The following is a 19573-nucleotide window of genomic DNA, read 5'->3' as shown; positions in this document are numbered from 1 at the left end:
CACAGACTAGTCAAGCAACAGCCTGACAAAGTCATACTCACGGAATCATACTTCAACGACAATGTCCCAGACACTGCACTCACTATCTCTGGGTATGTCCTGTCCCACCGGGAGGACAGACCCAGCAGAGGTGGCAGCACAGTGGTCTACAGTAGGGAGGGAGTTGCCCTGGGAGTCCTCAACATCGACTCCGGACCCCATGAAGTCTCATGGCATCAGGTCAAATATGGGCAAGATAACCTCCTACTGATTACCACCTACCGTTCTCCCTCAGCTGATGAATCAGTACTCCTCCATGTTGAACACCACTTGGAGGAAGCACTGAGGGTGGCAAGGGCAGAAAATGTACTCCGGGTGGCAGACTTCAATGTCCATCACCAAGAGTGGCTCGGTAGCACCACTACTGACCGAGTTGGCCGAGTACTAAAGGACATAGCTGCTAGACTGGGTCTGCGGCAGGTGGTGGGGGAACCAACACGAGGGAAAAACATACTTGACCTCGTCCTCACCAATCTGCCTGCCGCAGATGCATCTGTCCATGACAGTATTGGTAGGAGTGACCACCGCACAGTCCTTGTGGTGACGAAGTCCCGCCTTCACATTGAGGATACCGTCCATCGTGTTGTGTGGCACTATCACCGTGCTAAATGGGATAGATTTCAAACAGATCTAGCAATGCAAACTGGGCATCCATGAGGCGCTGTGGGCCATCAGCAGCAGCAGAATTGTACTCAACCACAATCTGTAACCTCATGGCCCAGCATATCCCCCGCTCTACCATTACCATCAAGCCAGGAGACCAACCTGGTTCAATGAAGAGTGCAGGAGGGCATGCCAGGAGCAGAACCAGGCATACATCAAAATAAGGTGTCAATCTGGTGAAGCTACAACCCAGGACTACTTGCATGCCAAACTGCATAAGCAGCATGCAATCGACAGAGCTAAGCGATCCCATAACCAACAGATCAGATCTGCCCTTGACATCAAGGCAGCATTTGACAGAGTATGGCATCAAGGAGCCCGAGCAAAACTGGAGTCAATGGGAATCAGGGGGAAAACTCTCTGCTGGTTGGAGTCATACAAAGCACAAAGGAAGATGGTTGTGGTTGTTGGAGGTCAAACATCTGAGCTCCAGGACATCACTGCAGGAGTTCCTCAGGGTAGCGTCCTCGGCCCAACTATCTTCAGCTGCTTCAGCAATGACCTTCCTTCTATCATAAGGTTAGAAGTGGGGATGTTCGCTGATGATTGCACAATGTTCAGCACCATTTGCGACTCCTCAAATACTGAAGCAGTCCGTGTAGAAATGCAGCAAGACCTGGACAATATCCAGGCTTGGGCTGATAAATGGCAAGTAACATTTGCGTCACACAAGTACCAGGCAATGACCATCTCCAACAAGAGAGAATCTAACCATCTCCCCTTGACATTCAATGGCATTACCATCGCTGAATCCCCCACTATCAACATCCTAGGGGCTACCATTGACCAGAAACTGAACTGGAGTAGCCACATAATTACCGTGGCTACAAGAGCAGGTCAGAGGCTAGGAATCCTGTGGCGAGTAACTCACCTCCTGACTCCCCAAAGCCTGTCCACCATCTACAAGGCACAAGTCAGGCATGTGATGGAATACTCTCCACTTGCCTGGATGGGTGCAGCTCCAACAACACTCAAGAAGCTCGACACCATCCAGAACAAAACAGTCCGCTTGACTGGCACATCATGCACAAACATTCACTCCCTCCACCACCGACGCACAGTGGCAGCAGTGTGTACCATCTACAAGATGCACTGCAGCAACGCACCAAGGCTCCTTGGACAGCACCTTTCAAACCTGCGACCTCTACCACCTCGAAGGACAAGAGCAGCAGATGCATGGGAACATCACCACCTGCAAGTTCCCGTTCAAGTCACACACCATCCTGACTAGGAACTATATCGCCGTTCCTTCACTGTCATTGGGTCAAAATCCTGGAACTCCCTTCCTAACAGCACTGTGGGTGTACCTACCTCACATGGACTGCAGCGGTTCAAGAAGGCAGCTCACCACCACCTTCTCAAGGGCAATTAGGGATGGGCAATAAATGCTGGCCTAGCCAGTGACGCCCACATCCCATGAATGAATTTAAAAAAAATAACTTTTATAAGTGCAGCAGCTTATTCCTTCAGATTTTAATTATAGTTGGAGATTTAAAAATATTGATTGCACAACATTTTTTTACTTTTTCTTTCTGTCATTTTTAATCTCTTTCTCTCTTAATCCCGTCTTTCTATCCTTCTCTGTATTTTGCTTTCTGTACATGATTTTACATTGAATTAAATATTCTAACTTGCACTTCCAGGTTTAGGCTCAGCGCGACTAATTAAAACCCCAAATAATGGGTGAGTTGGGATGTTAAAATTTTAAAAATCTCAAACGCAACCCAATCTGCCCACTTCTGGTTTTAACAGATGTGGGACAAGAATGGGCAACCACCTGCCCAGGAGGTGGAGTGGACATTTAAATATTATAATGTGGCTGTGTAGCTCAAATTTGACCTATCTTCCACACTTAACCCTGGCTGTGGAAATCCTGGCAGCTAAAGGGAAGCAAGGACTGCTTCATTCCAGCACTGCTTGTAGGCCAGGAGGAGCAAGGGTGCTTCTTCCCAGTTTTCAAGTTTACCTACTTCCCTGCCCACCATCAGACCCCACTTCTGGCATCAAAAGAATCCCCCCATGATGGACCCCTGGGATTGGTGACAGCATCCCCCACCCCTGCAAACTTCGAACCCCTCCCCGACCCTATGCTATCACTAACCTATATGCAGACTTCCTAGCTGCTCACAGCCTGCTCGCACATGACTCAGATCCCCTGTACTGGACGCCCTGCTGTTTGAGACTCCCACTGACTAAGTTATAGCTCAAAAGCCCACAAAAAATCTGTGGCCAGCTGTAAACATAAGGAATGGTGATTGCTGTTCGTTCGCTGCTGCCTGCAACATCCAGGTGAATACCAATACAGCAATGGTGAATTTTATAGGTTCACAAAGCTTGCTATTCTTGCAGCCAATGGGCCATAAAAGGACAGCTTATCCCTCTGCGTATTGAAAGGTTCCACATTTTTGTCCTTCTAATTAAAACTCTTCGCTTCTTTACACTCCATTAAAAATCTTGTTTCAACCTACCTCGGAGCAAGCTTTTAGTCATCCTTCCTAATATCTCCTTCTTTGGCTTGGTGTCAATTTTTGTCGATTACACTTCTGTGTAGTGCCTTAGGATGTTTTTCAATGTTAAAGGTGTTATATAAATGCAATTTGTTGTAACTTTCTCCTAACTTTTCCTGAATGTGCTTATTTGTACTGGGATACGGTTTTGTGTCACCAGCTTTCACCCAGTACATTGCCAAGTGACTATTTTTAATGTGGAAACCTGGACAGTGTGCATCTGTTGGCTACCTAACTGTGGAAAGGCATCATAGCTGAACCCAATCCTGCCCTACCTGGAGGGTGAAATTCTTATATTGAGAATCAGAAGAATGATGACTTTTCTCCATAATTAAATCACCTGCCAATGAAACTATAGAAATGCAGGGCTTTGAAATGAGGCATTTGAGAATGTTCTTATGCATGTGCTTGTGAATTATGGGGAAAAATAGATGTTACCCATTTCTCATTAAAAGAGGAAATATTTATCTACTGATGTTCACACACATGCTCTTTCTGGTTGATGTCACTGGATAGCAATCACTAATGGGAACTCTTGGTTAATTTTTCCTCTTCAGGTCCATTGTAGTGTTCCTCATCCTGACCCGGTTGAGATCTGTGGAGTTTGGGTGGGGAGCAGGAACCTGGGAACTTTCTGGTCTGGAGAAATCATACTTTTCAAACATATACATATTTATTTTTTTAAATGAAATTCTGAAAAGCAACATTGAACATCAGAATACAACAAAGTTAAAAACTGGATCCATGGACGATAGCTGAATATATCTTATCAAACAAATTAAAAATTCTAATCTTTATTTCTGCAGCAGTGCCAGCACAATGCAGTAAAGAGTTAATATTCCTGTCTCCTCATTGCATACCTGCTTGCAGTATTTAGATCTTGAAACAGATAATATCAGTTTAACAATAGGTTGAGACTGCGACAGAAGAGGGGAAACTGCCTGAATGACGGCTGTGAACTCCTCTGTTGGGCTTATACCTGTTAAAAAAAACAAATTAATAGTCATATTGATGAATGCAGAACAAGAATAATTGAAACAATTAGCAGTATTACTGTAAGCTCATTAGATGACTTTTAAAATAATTTGAACAGAACATGAAACTCTCAGAATTGTTTTCTGATTTTGCAAATAAGTAACACAAACCAATTATTTTTACTGCAGGATTAGCGAATACAATTGCGAAACAATAAATTGTATGTTCCCTGATGACTCTGTGAAGTAAATGCACTGTTAGTTTGTTGTACAAACCGCACAAACCAGGCAGGTCATAGATTCAATTTGAATCTCACCTGCACCAATTTGAATCTCACCTGCAGTAGCAGAAAAAGAAAATTGAAAAAGTTTTGATCACAAAGGTGGCACGGGTGCTATACAAATGTTAACGGCTGTAAAGATTTATTAATACATTTTTATTTCATGCAAAATTTGATCCACTGTCGGTAATGTTTTGCTTGGTTATAGATGGATACAAAGATGTTTTTTGGAGGCCTATGGCAGGAACCCAATGATGTTTGCAAAGCATTTCAAGAAATGTCCAGTGTCCATATCTCATTGGAATCTGAGCCTTCACTCTTCAATGATGGCTGTTTTCTTATTGATGATTAACAACTTTTTCCAATACCGTCATGCCTTCCTTTGTTTTCTACGGTCATAACTTATCGCTGCTTGCAGTGGTGTGTCGCCACATTCATCATAGCCCATAGATGATTTCAAATGCCAATCACTTGAAAGTGCAGCAACACTTCGGTAAGATTGCAGAGGTGAATAAGGTCTCATGCAAAAGGGAATTTCTGTGAGGTTCTCCCTGATGCCCCTTGTATGTTTCTCCATGGCCCTCATATCGATGATGGCATCATTGTCATTGTTATCCTCCTCCTCACCCTTTTCATAGTCATCCACATCTGAGGAGGACTGGTGTTCCTCCGCCTGCAGAATGTTGCCACGTCTAATTGCAAGGTTGTGCAAAGCACAGCAGACAACGATTATTTGAGACACCCTCTGTGGCACATACCGAAGAGCCCCTACAGACTGGTCAAACAACGGAATCGCATTTTTAGCATGCTAAAGGTGGCTCTGGTGGATGCATGTGCAGCATTGTACCTCTCTTCAGTAGTGCTTTGGGGATGATGTACTGGTGTCATCAACTGTGTACTAAGTGGGTAACCCTTGACACCCAGGATCCATCCATCCACTTCGGTTCCTCAAAAACTGCTGGCAGCTGGGAGTTCCTCAAAATGTATGACTCATGACAGCTCCCTGGGAAACAAGTACAAACATACATGATTCTTCTCTGTGGTCACAAATTAGTTGCACGTTTAAAGAGTGGAAGGCTTGACAAAGACAGTAGGCTGGTAGCCACTGTCCAGTCAATCACACCTTGCACTCTAGGGAAGTCAGTGATAGAGCCCAAGGCCAAAGACTTTGCTGCCTGGGTGTCCTCAACTACAGGTAAGTAGATAAAATCATTGGCACGTCGAAAAAGGGCATTGGTCACCTCTTTGATACACCTGTGGGTTCCAGACTATGTCGCCTGTGGATCCCTGGCAGGAGTTGCTGAAGAGAAAATTGAGTGCAGCAGTCACCTTGAGGGCAACTGGCATGGGATTCCCACCGAAGCCAAGCAGTTGCAGATCATGCCGCAGGATCCTACAAATTTCTGTAACCATTTCACGTGACATCCTTAGGCGTCTCTGGCATTGCCTCTCTGACATTTGAAGGTAATTTGTCCTTGTCCTGAGGATGCGATGATGTGCCAGTACCCGTCTTCAATAAGGACATTCCTGGATGTTATCATTCGGACCATCCTCACCTCCCTGTTCTGCCTGTTGCTGGCGCTCATGGCGTCATGAGTTGAGGGAAAAGAGCCTGCCTTAGTCTCTCTCTTTGTTCCTCTACCCGTGGTACTAGACTAATTGAGTGTATGAGGCCCACATTGCTGCTGCTTTTCTGAACAATAAATAAGCGGAGCGCAGCGATTCAGCCCTCTGTTGTTAGGGAACTGAAACATTGAGGCAATGAACAACTCCGTTCTATCTGCCTTCAAATTGCAGCCAGGTAGAAGACACACCCACTGTCATTTGCCTCCTCCTACTGTCCTTGCAATCCTTGAGTGCCCACGTGGTTTCCATTATCATTGGAGAAGATGGATTTTGTGGAAGTCAGGGCACGTGTCCCCACATTCCAACCTCCTGCAACCTTCCAACTTGAACCCATCACCCTTGACCCACCCAATGTTACTGTAACCCTTCCCTCTGTTACCAATGAGCCTCCCCCCATTACCGTGCAGAGTGTAATTGTCATGCAGGCCCCCACCTGCCAAGAATGAGGTACACTAATTTTGCCACGTGGGCATTAAATTTCATATTGTTGCTGAGAGGAAAAGAAGGCTTATTACAAGGGGTTGTCGAGCCCCTGGCTGGAAAGACATTTTTGCATACTTGCAAACAATGTTGGAACAAAGCAGCTATCCCCTGATCCCAATATACAGAAGACATGGTCAGACCAGTTTAGTCACATGACTAACTGGCTGTTGCTGGTTTTTTTGAACTCGCCACAGAGAATTTGATCTGAGAAAGCTCTTGGCTCCTGGATTGTGAACATCTCTCTCCTGTCTGCTCTCATCTTATTCTCATCAGCTTTGGAATCCATTGAAGACACAGGAATCCCAAGAGAGAAAAGTCTCCTGCAGTGAACAAGGTTTAAGAATAATACTGGGCCCCAACGAGAAGCAAGAATTACCTACAAGCAAGACTCTACAGTGAGCTTGAAGCACTGTAACAAGAAACTCTTCAGATATTGCCTCAAACCTCTCCACTTTATTTTTCTTCTGCTCTTTTCTGTCCCTATCTGCATGCGTGTATCACGTAAGCTTGCTAGTGTGGGTGTGTTGTGTATCCATAGGTGTTAACCGAATTAGAGTTTAAGTTTAAGTTTTAATAAATTTCACTTTTCTCCTTTAAACCTAAGAAAGCCTATTTGTGCTCATTTATTTGACTTATAATTGGAAAGTGGTGAATAAGGATTCACCAAGGGGGAGCTAAACACACAGTGTGTTTAAAAATAAAACCCTGTTACAGTAAGACCAGGTGAAGGCTGAAAGGGACCCCTAGACACCTTTCTCACCTGGTCATAACAGTAATCATCAATGTATTCATGCCATCCCTCCCCACTGTTCCTACTCCCATTACTACCGACATCCCAACTCTTACCCTTGAACCTTCTTACATCAAGCTGACCATTTTTGCCAAGTCCCATTCCCCTCCATATGAAGCTGTCGAATGCCCAGCCATTAGTCTTGACCTTCCCCCCTACAGAATCCATTTGTCCCCACTGATTGTGACCATTCCCTCTGCTAGCCAGTACCCTCAATCTGCCCCACAGCTCCCCAAAATTGACAGCACTCACCCCTTCCTTTAGGCCCTTGCCAAATATCTTCACACAATACTGATCTAATCCACCCACCAGCCCTACAGCCATCAACATGCATCTTCACCATCAACATCAATCGTTCAACAACCTGGACGTTCCATTCCATCTTCCACTGCTCTTCAATGCACCTGATCGCCCCACCCTTCCCTCCCCAACTACCTTCCCCTGATCCTCCAAGTCACCCCCGCCCATGCCTTCACCACCATCCCCTGAGATGATTCACCTTTGCTGGTGCCAAGCCTGGAGGCAAACATCAATTCCAATGCTGGCGTGGAGGGAAACATTCATTACAATGCAATGCGGGTTTCTGCCTCTACCACCCTTTTGGGCAGAGTGCCAGATCCCTACCACCTTCTGGGTGAAATTATTTCCCCTTGAATCCCCTCTAACCTCTTACCTCTTAGCCTAAATCTATGCCCCCTAGTTATGGACCCTAAATCCAAGGGCAATAGGGTCTTTCCAGCTACTCTATTTAGACGCCTTATAATCTTATACATTTCAATTAGCTCTCCCCTCAGCTTCCTCTGTTCCAAAGAAAACAGAGCCTGTCCAATCTTTCCACATAACTAAAATTCTCCAATCCAGACAACATCCTTGTAAATCTCCTCTATAACCTCTCGAGTGCAATCACATCTTTCCTATAGTGCGGTGACCAGAACTGCACATAGTGCTCCAGCTGTGACCTAACTAGTGATTTATATATTTACAGCATAATCTCCCTTCTCTTACATTCTATGCCTCATCTAATAAACACAAGTATTCGTATGCCTTCTTGACCACCTTATCTACCAGTCCAGCTACCTGCAAGGATCTATGTACTCCAAGATCCCTCTGTTCTTCTACACTTTTCAGTATCCTACCATTTATTGTGTATTCCCTTGCCTTGTTAGCCTTCCCAAAATAATTAGCTCACGCTTCTCCAGATTGAACTCCATTTGCCACTGTTCCGCCCACCTGACTAGTCCATTGATATCTTCCTGCAGTCTACAGCTTTCTTCTTCATTATCAACCACAAGGTCAATTTTTGTGTCATCTGCAAACTTCTTAATCATACCTGCTACGTTCAAGTCCAAATCATTGATTTGTACCACAAAAAGCAAGGGACCTAGTACTAAGCTCTGGATCCAACTTGCCATTTTGTCTTGGATCCCATGGGCTTTTACTTTTGTGACCAGTCTGCCCTTATCAAAAACCTTGCTAAAATCCTTGTACTATGCACTATCTTTATTGATCCTCCTTGTTACGTCCTCAAAAAATTCAATCATGTTAGTCAGACATGACCTTCCCTTAACAAATCCATGCTGACTGTCTTTGATCAATCCAAATCTTTCTAAATGAAGATTTATCCTGTCCCTCAGAATTTTTTCCAATAATTTTCCCAACACCACGTTTAGGCTGACTGGCCTGTAATTACTCAGTCTAATCCCTTTCACCCTTTTTAAACTATGATACAATGTTAGCTGTCCTCCAGTCCCCTGGCACCAGAGAGGATTGGAAAATGATGGTCAGTGCTTCCGCTAATTGTTCCCTTGCTTCCCTTAACAGCTTTGGATACATTTTGTCCGGCCCTGGGGATTTATCCACTTTCAAAGATGTTAAACCCCTTAATACTTCCCCTTTCGTTAATTTCATTTAATATTTCACACGCCTCTTCCCTAATTGCAATGTCTGTATTGTCCCTTTCTTTTGTGAAAACAGACACAAAATATTCATTAAGAACAATACCAACATCCTCCATGTCCATACACAGATTACCCTTATGGTCCATAATAGGCCCGACTCTTGCTTTAGTTATCCTTTTGCTCTTTATGTATTTATAAAAACTCTTTGCATTTTCCTTGATTTTACTTGCCAATATTTTTTACATGCCCTCTCCCTTCTTTCCCAATTTCCTTCTTAATTTCACCCCTATACTTTTTATACTCCTCCAGGTTTTCTGCAATATTGAGCCCTCAGTATCTGTCATAAACTTCCCTTTTTTTCCTTACCCTCTCCATTAAGCCGCTTGACATCCAGGGAGCACTGAATTTGTTACTCCCACCCTTTTTTCTTAAGGGAACATAAATGCTCTGAACCCTCATTATGGCCGGAATTTAACGCCCACCCCACAATGCCTGGAAGCGGGCTGGGGGCTGGGGGGGACATAAAATAGGGTGGGGGGGTCCTGTGTCCGGCGGTTACCTGCGCCTGCTGCTATTTTACCAGAGGGCGGGGTAGCTGGCAGGTAGCCTGCCCATCTTTAGGTCAATTGAGGCCCTTAAGTGGCCAATTACCAACAGCGGATGGACACTTTGGCACCTGAGGAGGTCACCTTGTAATGACCTCCTAGCGGGCTGGGAAGGGGCCATTCTGATTGGGCATCCTGTGCCTCAGAGAGGGGCCCCCCCCCCAGCAGCATGGGCCACCCCTGCTGAAACACCCACCCCCGCCCTACACTCTGACCTGCCATGCCCCCCACCTCGCCAGGGCCTAGCCGGTTGCCCCTGGTGAGGCTCCACACACTTACTTCCATTCTGGGGCCTCCTCCATTGTTGTTGCTCCTGGCTAGTTGCAGTCCCAACAGTGGCCATCACTCCCAGTGGCACTGCTGAGACTGAAGAGCCACCGACCCTCTGATTGGCTGGCAGTTCTTGGAGGTGGGACCTTCTGCCTCAAAGGAGTGGAAGCCCTGACTGCAGCCAATTAAGAGCCCGAGCCAGGCAAAACAGCGGGGCATGCAGGCCTTGCGGAGACGGGCTCGCCCCCAGCCTTCCAGCTGGTGGGCGGGGTCACTGCCTCATCATTAAATTCTGTCCTATCTCTTCCTTGAATGCATCCCACTGATCTGCACTGATTTACCTTCAAGTGGTTGTTTCCAGTCCACATTTGCTAAATCACATCTCAGCTCAGTAAAATTAGCTTTTCCCCAATTGAGAACTTTTATTCCTGGTCTATCTTTGTCCTTTTCCATAAGTACCCTAAATTTAACTGAATTACGATCACTTCCACCAAAGTGCTCCCCAACCTTGTACCTGCGCAGTTTCTTTCGCTAAAACTAAGTCCAGAAGCACCCCCTCTCTTATTGCCTTGCTAGGTACTGGCTAAAAAAAGTTCTGAATGCATTTTAAGAATTCTGCTCCCTCTGTGCCTTTCACACTAATTCTATCACAATCAATATTAGAGGAGTTAAAATCCCCCACTATTACTGCCCCATTGTTTTTGCATTTTTCAGACATGTGCCTATATATTTTCTTTTCTATCTCCCTCTGACTGTTTGGGGGTCTATTATAAACTCCCTGTAGTGTGATTGCCCCTTTTTTGTTCTTCAGTTCAACCCATATGGCCTCATTTGATGTTCCTTCTACCATATCATTCCCCTCACAGTTATAATCATTTATTTAATCAATACTGCAATCCCCATTCCTTTTTATCCCCCTCTCTATCTCATCTGAAAACCCTGTGACCAGTAATGTTGAGCTGCCATTCTTGCCCTTCTTTCAGCTATGTCTCAGTAATAGTTATAATATCATACTCCACATGTTAATCTGTGCTCTCAGCTCATCTGTCTTATTCCCTAGACTTCTTGCATTGAAGTATATACCATTTAGCACTGCCAAACTCCCTTGTTATCTACTTTCCGGCCTTTGTTTCCTCTGCTTATCAAGCACATTTACTTAATTATCTGCCTTCCATTTCCAACTTTTCTTATCTCCCTTCTGAATCTACTCTCAGGTTTCCCATCCCCTTGCCAAGGTAGTTTAAACTCTTCCCAATAGCATTAGCAAAGCCCCCCTGTGAGGATATTGGTCCCGGCCCTGTGGAGGTGTAACCTGTCCGGCTTGTACAGGTCACACCTCTCCCAGAAGCGGTCTCGATGCCTCAGGAATCTAAAGCCCTCCCTCCTGCACCATCTTTCCAGGCACACATTCACCAGCTCTATCTTCCTATTTGCAGATGCACCGGGAGTAATCCAGAGATTACTACCTTTGAGGTCCTGCTTTTCAGTCTCTCTCATATCTCCCTAAAATCTCTCTACAGGACCTCATCCCTCATTCTGTCTATTTCAATGGTGCCAATTTGGATCACGACCTCTGGCTGTTCACCTTCCCCACCTAGAATGTCCTGTAGTTGCTGAGTGAAATCCTTGACCCTGGCAACATTATATCCTGGAGTTACATCTGCGGCCACAGAAGCACCAGTTTGTTCTCACTATTGAGTCCCCTACCACTATTGCTCTTCTACTCTTCCTCCTCCGCCTGTGCAGCAGAGTCACCCATGGTGCTGTGGACCTGGCTTTGCCTGTACTCCCCAGAGGAACCATCACTTTCACCAGTATTTAGATCTGACCACCAGTTGGAGAGCAAGATGCACTCATGGAATCCCTGCCCTGACTGTCTGGTCCTCCTTGTCCTTCTGGTGGTCACCCATTCTCTCACTGCCTGCACATCTTTAAGCTGTGGATAGCTCCAGAAATGTGCTATCTACAAAGCTCAGCCTCACGGATGCCCTGTAGTGACTCCAGCCACCGCTGAAGCTCCAAAACCCAGAGCTTGAGCTGCTCTAGCTGGCGACACTTCCTGCACATGTGGTTATCCAGGCCATGAGAAGCATCCAGGATTTCCCACATGGCACAGGATGTGCATTTCACAGGGCTGAGTGCCCTGCCATGCCTTTACTTTCTAGACTATTAACTGGAAATATTTACCAGCTACTCACCAATTGGCTCCGTCCCTGGTTGCATCATCACTATGGCTGTTTTGCAGATGTTGCTTTTATTGTTGGTAATTTTGCTGGAGGCTCTCTCCTCCACTCTAACTCCTCAGTTGTTGCACTCAGTCTCCATCCAGGTCCGCCACCACTGCTGCTGCCGCTGAGTCTCCAGTTGCTGGATTTTCTGGTTGCATGAGGGAGGTGGGTACCAAAGATGAACCAGGAGGAGTATTGATGTGAGCTGCTTCAATGTAAGTGAGGCTCTCTCACAGACTCCAGAAACATCAACACTCGGCATATATAAACTGACATGAGCTGAATCTGACCATAAATCAAAAGGTGAATAGACAGTGTGCTGGCCCATTATGACCACCAGTCCACAATTCTAATGTCGAGTCTAATATAGTCCAATTTTCTTCTCCTGGCTGGTTTATTCTGCCAAGGACTCTGATTCTCTTCTGTGCTCTTTATGATTTTCTGCTTGATGGCTATTTTAAATGTGGGGCAATCATGCAGTATGCTTTTTATATAATCTGCTGTTGTGATTGCACTCTATCTGCTCTTTTTCTAATTGTGCTGGTGTATATTCATTGGAGGAACTCTGAACAGACCGATAGCTTAAAATGCACAGCAACGTAATCTTCAAAATGTTACAGAAAACACATTATAGAAATTGAAAATGTCAAGTCAGATGCAGTTCTTTTTAACAAGTGGGCAGATTAAATTTACATGTTCCAATATTAATCCACATAAAACCTGTGAGTGACCTCTCTCAACCACACAATGGATGGCCTGACAAATATAACTCCGAACAGATTAGCAGAACATTATTCTTCAGACAGAAGCTCTGGTGTGTGCTGAAGGCAATTTTAGCTGCACTGCATCAGTGGCAATAAATGGCTCAGAGAGATTTAGGATTACAATTTGATCCAATACTTGACAATCAAAATTAGATTTTAAAACATGAGCTATTTTAAAATGTAATCAATATATTCCACCCTTTCGATTACAGAGGCATCAGAGTAGATGGATGACTAAAGGGATAAAATTAACAACAGTGATTTTCTGAGTCCTTGCCTGTCTTGAGGTGCCTCGCATGCTGTGAGAATGCACTACAGGCACACTGCCTGTGTTTTGCTGAGGTGTGCTCGTGGTACTGAGGATTTGAAAAATCTATTCTATGAATTTAAATCCTAGAGTGAGAAAACATCACTCGGCCCATCAACAGCGCTCCATCCAGAATTCATGTAAGAACTATTCTTTCTTGAACCACGCCATTCCCTCCCTGCTTACTGCAATCCCTACTTTAAGAAACACTGGCTGGAATTTTCTCAGCAAGTAAGTAGTCCTGCTGCCGCAACCGAAAGTAGGACCTGACCCCATGCAGGCGGGACTTGGGTCGCATTTTACTGACAGCGGCCAATTAAGAGGCCGCTGCTGGGACTGCCATCCAATTAAGAACGGCGACCACCTCTTAAAGTTGCCGGCCGAATCAGAGGGCCAGCAGCTCAGCAGCCTTGGCAGTGCCACCGATAGAGGTTCTCACCCCCCGACCCCGGGAACCCACTGGGAAGCTATCAGGCTTTACCTGACGGTCTCCCATGTGGTGGAGGGCCCTCCTGATGCCTGTAAAATGCCGGCGCGGGCGGAAAGTGGCTGATAATAGGCCACTTAATTGGTTTAATTGCCGCCCAGTGGACGGCCGCGCCACTGAGGTTCCCACTGCTGGTAATACCCCATCTCCTGATACCTTCTGCCCCTATTTTACGGGGGCATGATTAGGAAGTTTGCAGATGGTACAAAAATTGGCCATGTGGTTGATGATGAGGAAGAAAGCTGGAAACTGCAGGAAGGACAGCACAGTGGCGCAGTGGTTAGCACCGCAGCCTCACAGCTCCAGCGACCCGGGTTCAATTCTGGGTACTGCCTGTGTGGAGTTTACAAGTTCTCCCTGTGTCTGCATGGGTTTTCGCCGGGTACTCCGGTTTCCTCCCACCACCAAAAGACTTGCAGGTTGATAGGTAAATTGGCCGTTATAAATTGCCCCTAGTATCGGTAGGTGGTAGGAGAATTTCAGGACAGGTGGGGATGTGGTAGGAATATGGGATTAGTGTAGGATTAGAATAAATGGGTGGTTGATGGTCGGCACAGACTCGGTGGGCCGAAGGGCCTGTTTCAGTGCTGTATCTCTAAATAAAATAAATAAAAAAATATCAATGGACTGAAATGGCAGGCAGAAAAGTGGCAAATGGATTTTAGTCAGCAGAAGTGTGAGGTAAAGCATTTGGGGAGGGCAAACAAGGCAAGTGAATACACAATAAATGGTAAGAAACTGAAGAATGTGGACAAACAGAAGAATGTTGGAGTGCATGTTCTGCGATCTCTAAAGGTAGAAGGACAGGTAGATAAGATAAGAAGGCAGAAGGGATGCTTTACTTTATTAGCTGAGGCATAGCAAATAACAGCAGGGAGGTTATGCTAGAACTGGATAAAACACTAGTTAGGCCACAGTTAGAGTACTACACACAGTTCTGGTCACTGTATTACAGGAAGGATGTGAATGCACTGGAGGGGGTGCAGAAAAGATTTATGAGGATGTTGCCAGGACTGGGGAATTTTACCTATCAGGAAAGATTAGATAGGTTTGATTGTTTTCTTTGGAACAGAGGAAGCAGAGGGTAGATTGAATTGAGGTGTATAACATTATGAAGGGCCCAGATAGAGAGGATAGGAAGGACCTATTTCATTTAGAAGGCTGGTAAATAAGCAGGGGTCATAGGTTTAAAGTAATTTACAGAAGGATTAGAGAGGAGTTGAAGAAAAATGTTCTCACTCAGAGGGTGGTGGGGGTCTGGAACTCACTGCCTGAAGTCCTCATCACATTTAAGAAAATACTTGGATATGCACTTGAAGTGTCATAACCTACAAGGCTACGAAGAGATGAAAAGTGGGTTTAGGCTGGGTGGATCTCTTTTGGCTGGCAGAGACATGATGGGCTGAATGGTCTCCTCCTGTGTTGTAAAGTTTCTATGTGTGAAACCAGCAAGCAATTTCTCATAGAAAACCTGGAACTCTCTTCCTGAAAAGGCTGTGGATTCTAGGTCAATTGAAATGTTTAAAACTGAGAGCAATAGATTTTTGTTAGGTAAGGGTATTAAGGGATCTGGAACAAAGGTGGGTAAATGGAGTTGAGGTACAATCAACCACAATCTATTAGAGTGATGGAACAGGCCACAGGGGCTGAATGTCCTACTGCTGTAGCAATGTTCCTCTTACAGGTGACCCCAAATCAGCTCCCTTCTTCAAGAGTCTCTTCCACAAATCCATTATGCTACAGGGGATTTTTTTTCTGATCTATAATCTTGCTTCAGACCTATGAATTTATTTCCCATGTCCCCTAGTCTTATGTTATTTGTCCAAGTTAACTATTTTGCTTACTTCAATCTTGTCTATCTCTTTAATTGTTTTAAAGAACCATATGTCTCATTTCAGTCTCTTTGCTAGCAAAAGTAAGTTTAGTTGTTTGAGCCTTTCTTCATAATTTAGTTCTTTAAGGATTGGAATCATCCAGGTCACTCACTTCTATTTGCTTTCTAGTGCATCTTTTGAGATGGAGCTAAAACTGTAAACCACACTTCATGCTCTGTTGGTCAGTTGCCCACAAGTCAAAATTTCCCCAGTGCGCGAATAAGTATATAGGAGCTATGATCAGTAAGTTCGCAGATGACACAGAAATTGGTGGTGTCGTAAATAGTGAGGAGGAACGCCTTAGATTACAGGACGATATTGATGGGCTGATGAGATGGGCAAAGCAGTGGTAAATGGAATTTAATCCTGAGAAGTGTGAGGTGATGCATTTTGGGAGGACTAACAAGGCAAGGGAATATACAATGGATGGTAGGACCCTAGCAAGTACAGAGGGTCAGAGGGACTTTGGTGTACTTGTCCATAGATCACTACAGCACAGGTAGATAAGGTGGTTAGGAAGGCCTACGGGATACTTGCCTTTATTAGCCGAGGCATAGAATGTAAGAGCAGGAAGGTTATGATGGAGTTGTATAAAACGCTAGTTAGGCCACAGTTGGAGTACTGTGTACAGTTCTGGTCACCAGAAAGGATGTGATTGCACTGGAGAGGGTGCAGAGGGGATTCACCAGGATATTGCCTGGGCTGGAGCATTTCAGCTATGAAGAGAGACTGGATAGGCTAGGGTTGTTTTCCTTAGAGCAGAGAAGGCTGATTGAGGTGTACAAAATTATGAGGGGCATAGGTAGGATAGATAGGAAGAAACCCTTTCCCTTAGCAGAGGTGTCAATAATCAGAGGGCATAGATTTAAGGTAAGGGCCAGGAGGTTTAGAGGGGATTTGAGGAAAAAGTTTTTCACCCAGAGGGTGGTTGGAATCTGGAACACACTGCCTGAAGGGGTGGTAGAGGCAGGAACCCTCACAACATTTAAGAAATATTTAGATGAACACTTGAAACGCCATAGCATATAAGGCTACGGGCCAAGTGCTGGAAAATGGGATTAGAATAGATAGGTGCTTGATGGCCGGCACAGACACGATGGGCTCTATGTCTCTAAGTACTTGAGACTGTTGCATATCATAAGATTTTATGTCCTGTTATGAAAAATGATGAATCATGATATCAGCTTTTACTGCTGTTTTATTGCTGTCTGGTATAGATGTGCTTTACATTTCCATTATTGGAATCCTGTACATTAGTCAGGAAATCGGCATTATGTAAGTGAAACCAGTGAGGCTGGATTTGCACTTTTGGATTTGTGTTGGCTGCTGACCTGTGGTATGTTTTCTGGGATCAATCTCATATGAATAATGTTTGAAGACTCCCGGTACAATTCCCACTTGCACTGGGGAGCCTGCCTTAAATGAGGAAGGAAAATTGCAATTGTAGGCTGTGGGTACCTGCAGCAGTTGACTCTGGTGACTGAGCAAGAGTGACTGAGTGTCGCTGGCTGAATGTGGGTGACCAAGCGCGGGAGGCTCAGTGTGGCTGACTGACCATGGGTGGCTGAGTGTGGGTGGTGGAGTGTGTGTGGCTCTGTGTAAATGGCAGAGTGCGGGTGGTGGAGTGTGAATGGCTGTGTGGGTGGCTGTGTGGGTGGCAGAGTATGGGTGGCGGAGCATGGGTGACCGAGTGTAGGTGGCGGAGTGTGGGTGGCAGAGTGTAGATGGCAGACTGTGGGTGACCGAGTGTGGGTGGCTGTGTAGGTGGCAGAGTGTGGGTGGCAGAGTGTGGGTGGCAGTGTGTGGGTAGCAGAGTGTGGGTAGCAGAGTGTGGGTGGCAGAGTATAGATGGCAGACTGTGGGTGACCGAGTGTGGGTGACCAAGGGTGGGAGGCGGAGTGTAGGTGGCAGAGTGTAGGTGGCGGAGTGTGGGTGGCGGAGTGTGGGTGGCGGAGTGTGGGTGGCGGAGTGTGGGTGGCGGAGTGTGGGTGGCTGTCTGGGTGGCTGGCTGCTGTCAAGGGTGCTGAAGAAGCCATTATTTACTTACAGTGTAGTTTTTCTCAGTAGAGGGAGTGTAAGTGATTCACCTAACAGTCAACTAAAGAGCAACACTGCTTTGAGGTGGAAACGAATTAATATCCCTCTCTGCTCCTTAAAACAATACTGTATGCTGCAAATTAGTGGCGCTCCTAGCATTCGCGCGTCGCAATGCCGTTGAAGACAGGGAATGCATTGCATAAATATTGCCCTGTCATTAGGGTGGACATATTCAACATCCCCTATCTGGCAGAAAATATCAGGTGTGGTGATGGCCCAAGGCGAGTCCTTGCAGTAGTGCCGTTCAGAAACTGCCGCAAACTCAGCACAACGTTTCCCCTAACATGTTAATATCGTTAATAATTTCATCGCTGACCCTTTGGCTGTGCAAACTTTCCCTTACATTTGGTAGATCTCTATAAAATAATCAATTTGTAAGCAGAATAACTGTGACATGGGTCGGAACTCTACTGGCAAACATAATATTTTACATGATGATTGACACAACCTGACAAGTTGACAGCCACAATGTGATGATTTAATGGTTAGCGAGGAGGAGAAAAGTGGATGATTTTTGTGCATCCATTTCTCCTTACCATTATGAATTAGACATAGTTATTTGATGTCTTTCTTTTCAAAATGACAGCTCGATATATTCTTTCCCTTACGTCAAACATTTGCGGTAAGTAAATCATTTGGATTTGACTTGTTTTTAAAGTGAACATGGCATGAGGTTCTACATATCTTATTCTCATATACTTGTGGAAAATGTATTTCGACATGAACATTTTAAAAAGTCAGTCAACATTCCCTCCAATTTTTTTTGTAGTGCGTGGCCTATTTACTGAAGTTTTTTGTGTAGTTGTGTGCGCGTGGTAACTTAAAGGGGCGACTTGTGCTCGAACTGAGCGGGAACTTCTGGATTGATCCGTGGCTGCGTGGCTGGGAGGGAACATCGGTCACGGTTATTTAACTGATAACAGCCAGTGTCAGGGGATGCTGAGAGCTGGGGAGAACACAAATCTAACAATTCAGTATTCTAATCTTGCAAATGATAAGAAATTAACAACATAAGCCTGAATAATAAGGTTTTGATTTTTTAAAACATTTGAATTATGAATATGACTGTTTAAAATATTGCTTTAAATCCCCAAAATGGTAGTAAGCAGATGCTTCTCCCCGTCTGGTTCCACTGTTGAAACGGCAGTGTGTTTCACCATGGTAAATATAGCATTTCACAGATGGATCTACCAACATTTACAATAAACAATAATTTGAATAGGGCTTGACAGCAAGAAATTTAAACTCATTCCAAATGCTACTTATTACAAAACTACAGAAGATAGTTACTGTAAAATTACAGAATACCCAAGTATGTCAGTGTCTTTAAAGTAACACATGTTTCTACATCAGCAGCCAGGACTTGACACATGGCAAGGTCTACCAAATGAGACACAGGGGGAAAAAAGAGGATACAAAGACCATCTTTTTAATGTACAGACATAATTTATTTTTGCGCTGCCTTCCTCTAAATTGCATTAACACGGTGTGGTTGTTTGTGAAATTTTCATCGGTTTTTCTGCATTCAAAGCTATAGTGCTTTGAGAATAAATACATTCCCATAACCAAAACCAACAGACTTAAACTGCAAATGCAAGCTTAAATAGATCACAAAATAAGTTAAAAATGAGGAAAAAAGGGGAAAACATAGCCTGTACAGGAAGAAGGGGTTCCACAGGA

At 44.8% G+C, this 19573-nt stretch overlaps 1 protein-coding gene across 2 annotated transcripts in view; it reads right to left on the bottom strand.

The window, feature by feature from the left end:
- Positions 1 to 19573, bottom strand: part of LOC137357734 (exostosin-1-like) — an 813195-nt gene that overhangs the window by 151833 nt on the left and 641789 nt on the right. For both annotated transcript variants that reach the window (XM_068024074.1, XM_068024075.1), the window contains exon 7: positions 4070 to 4188. In XM_068024074.1, the coding sequence (XP_067880175.1) occupies positions 4070 to 4188 (119 nt within the window). The remainder of the gene's footprint in view (positions 1 to 4069; positions 4189 to 19573) is intronic.

The sequence above is a fragment of the Heterodontus francisci genome, chromosome 3, assembly GCF_036365525.1.
Source record: "Heterodontus francisci isolate sHetFra1 chromosome 3, sHetFra1.hap1, whole genome shotgun sequence".
NCBI classification, from domain to species: domain Eukaryota; kingdom Metazoa; phylum Chordata; class Chondrichthyes; order Heterodontiformes; family Heterodontidae; genus Heterodontus; species Heterodontus francisci.
This window is presented reverse-complemented; position numbering and strand designations above follow the sequence as displayed.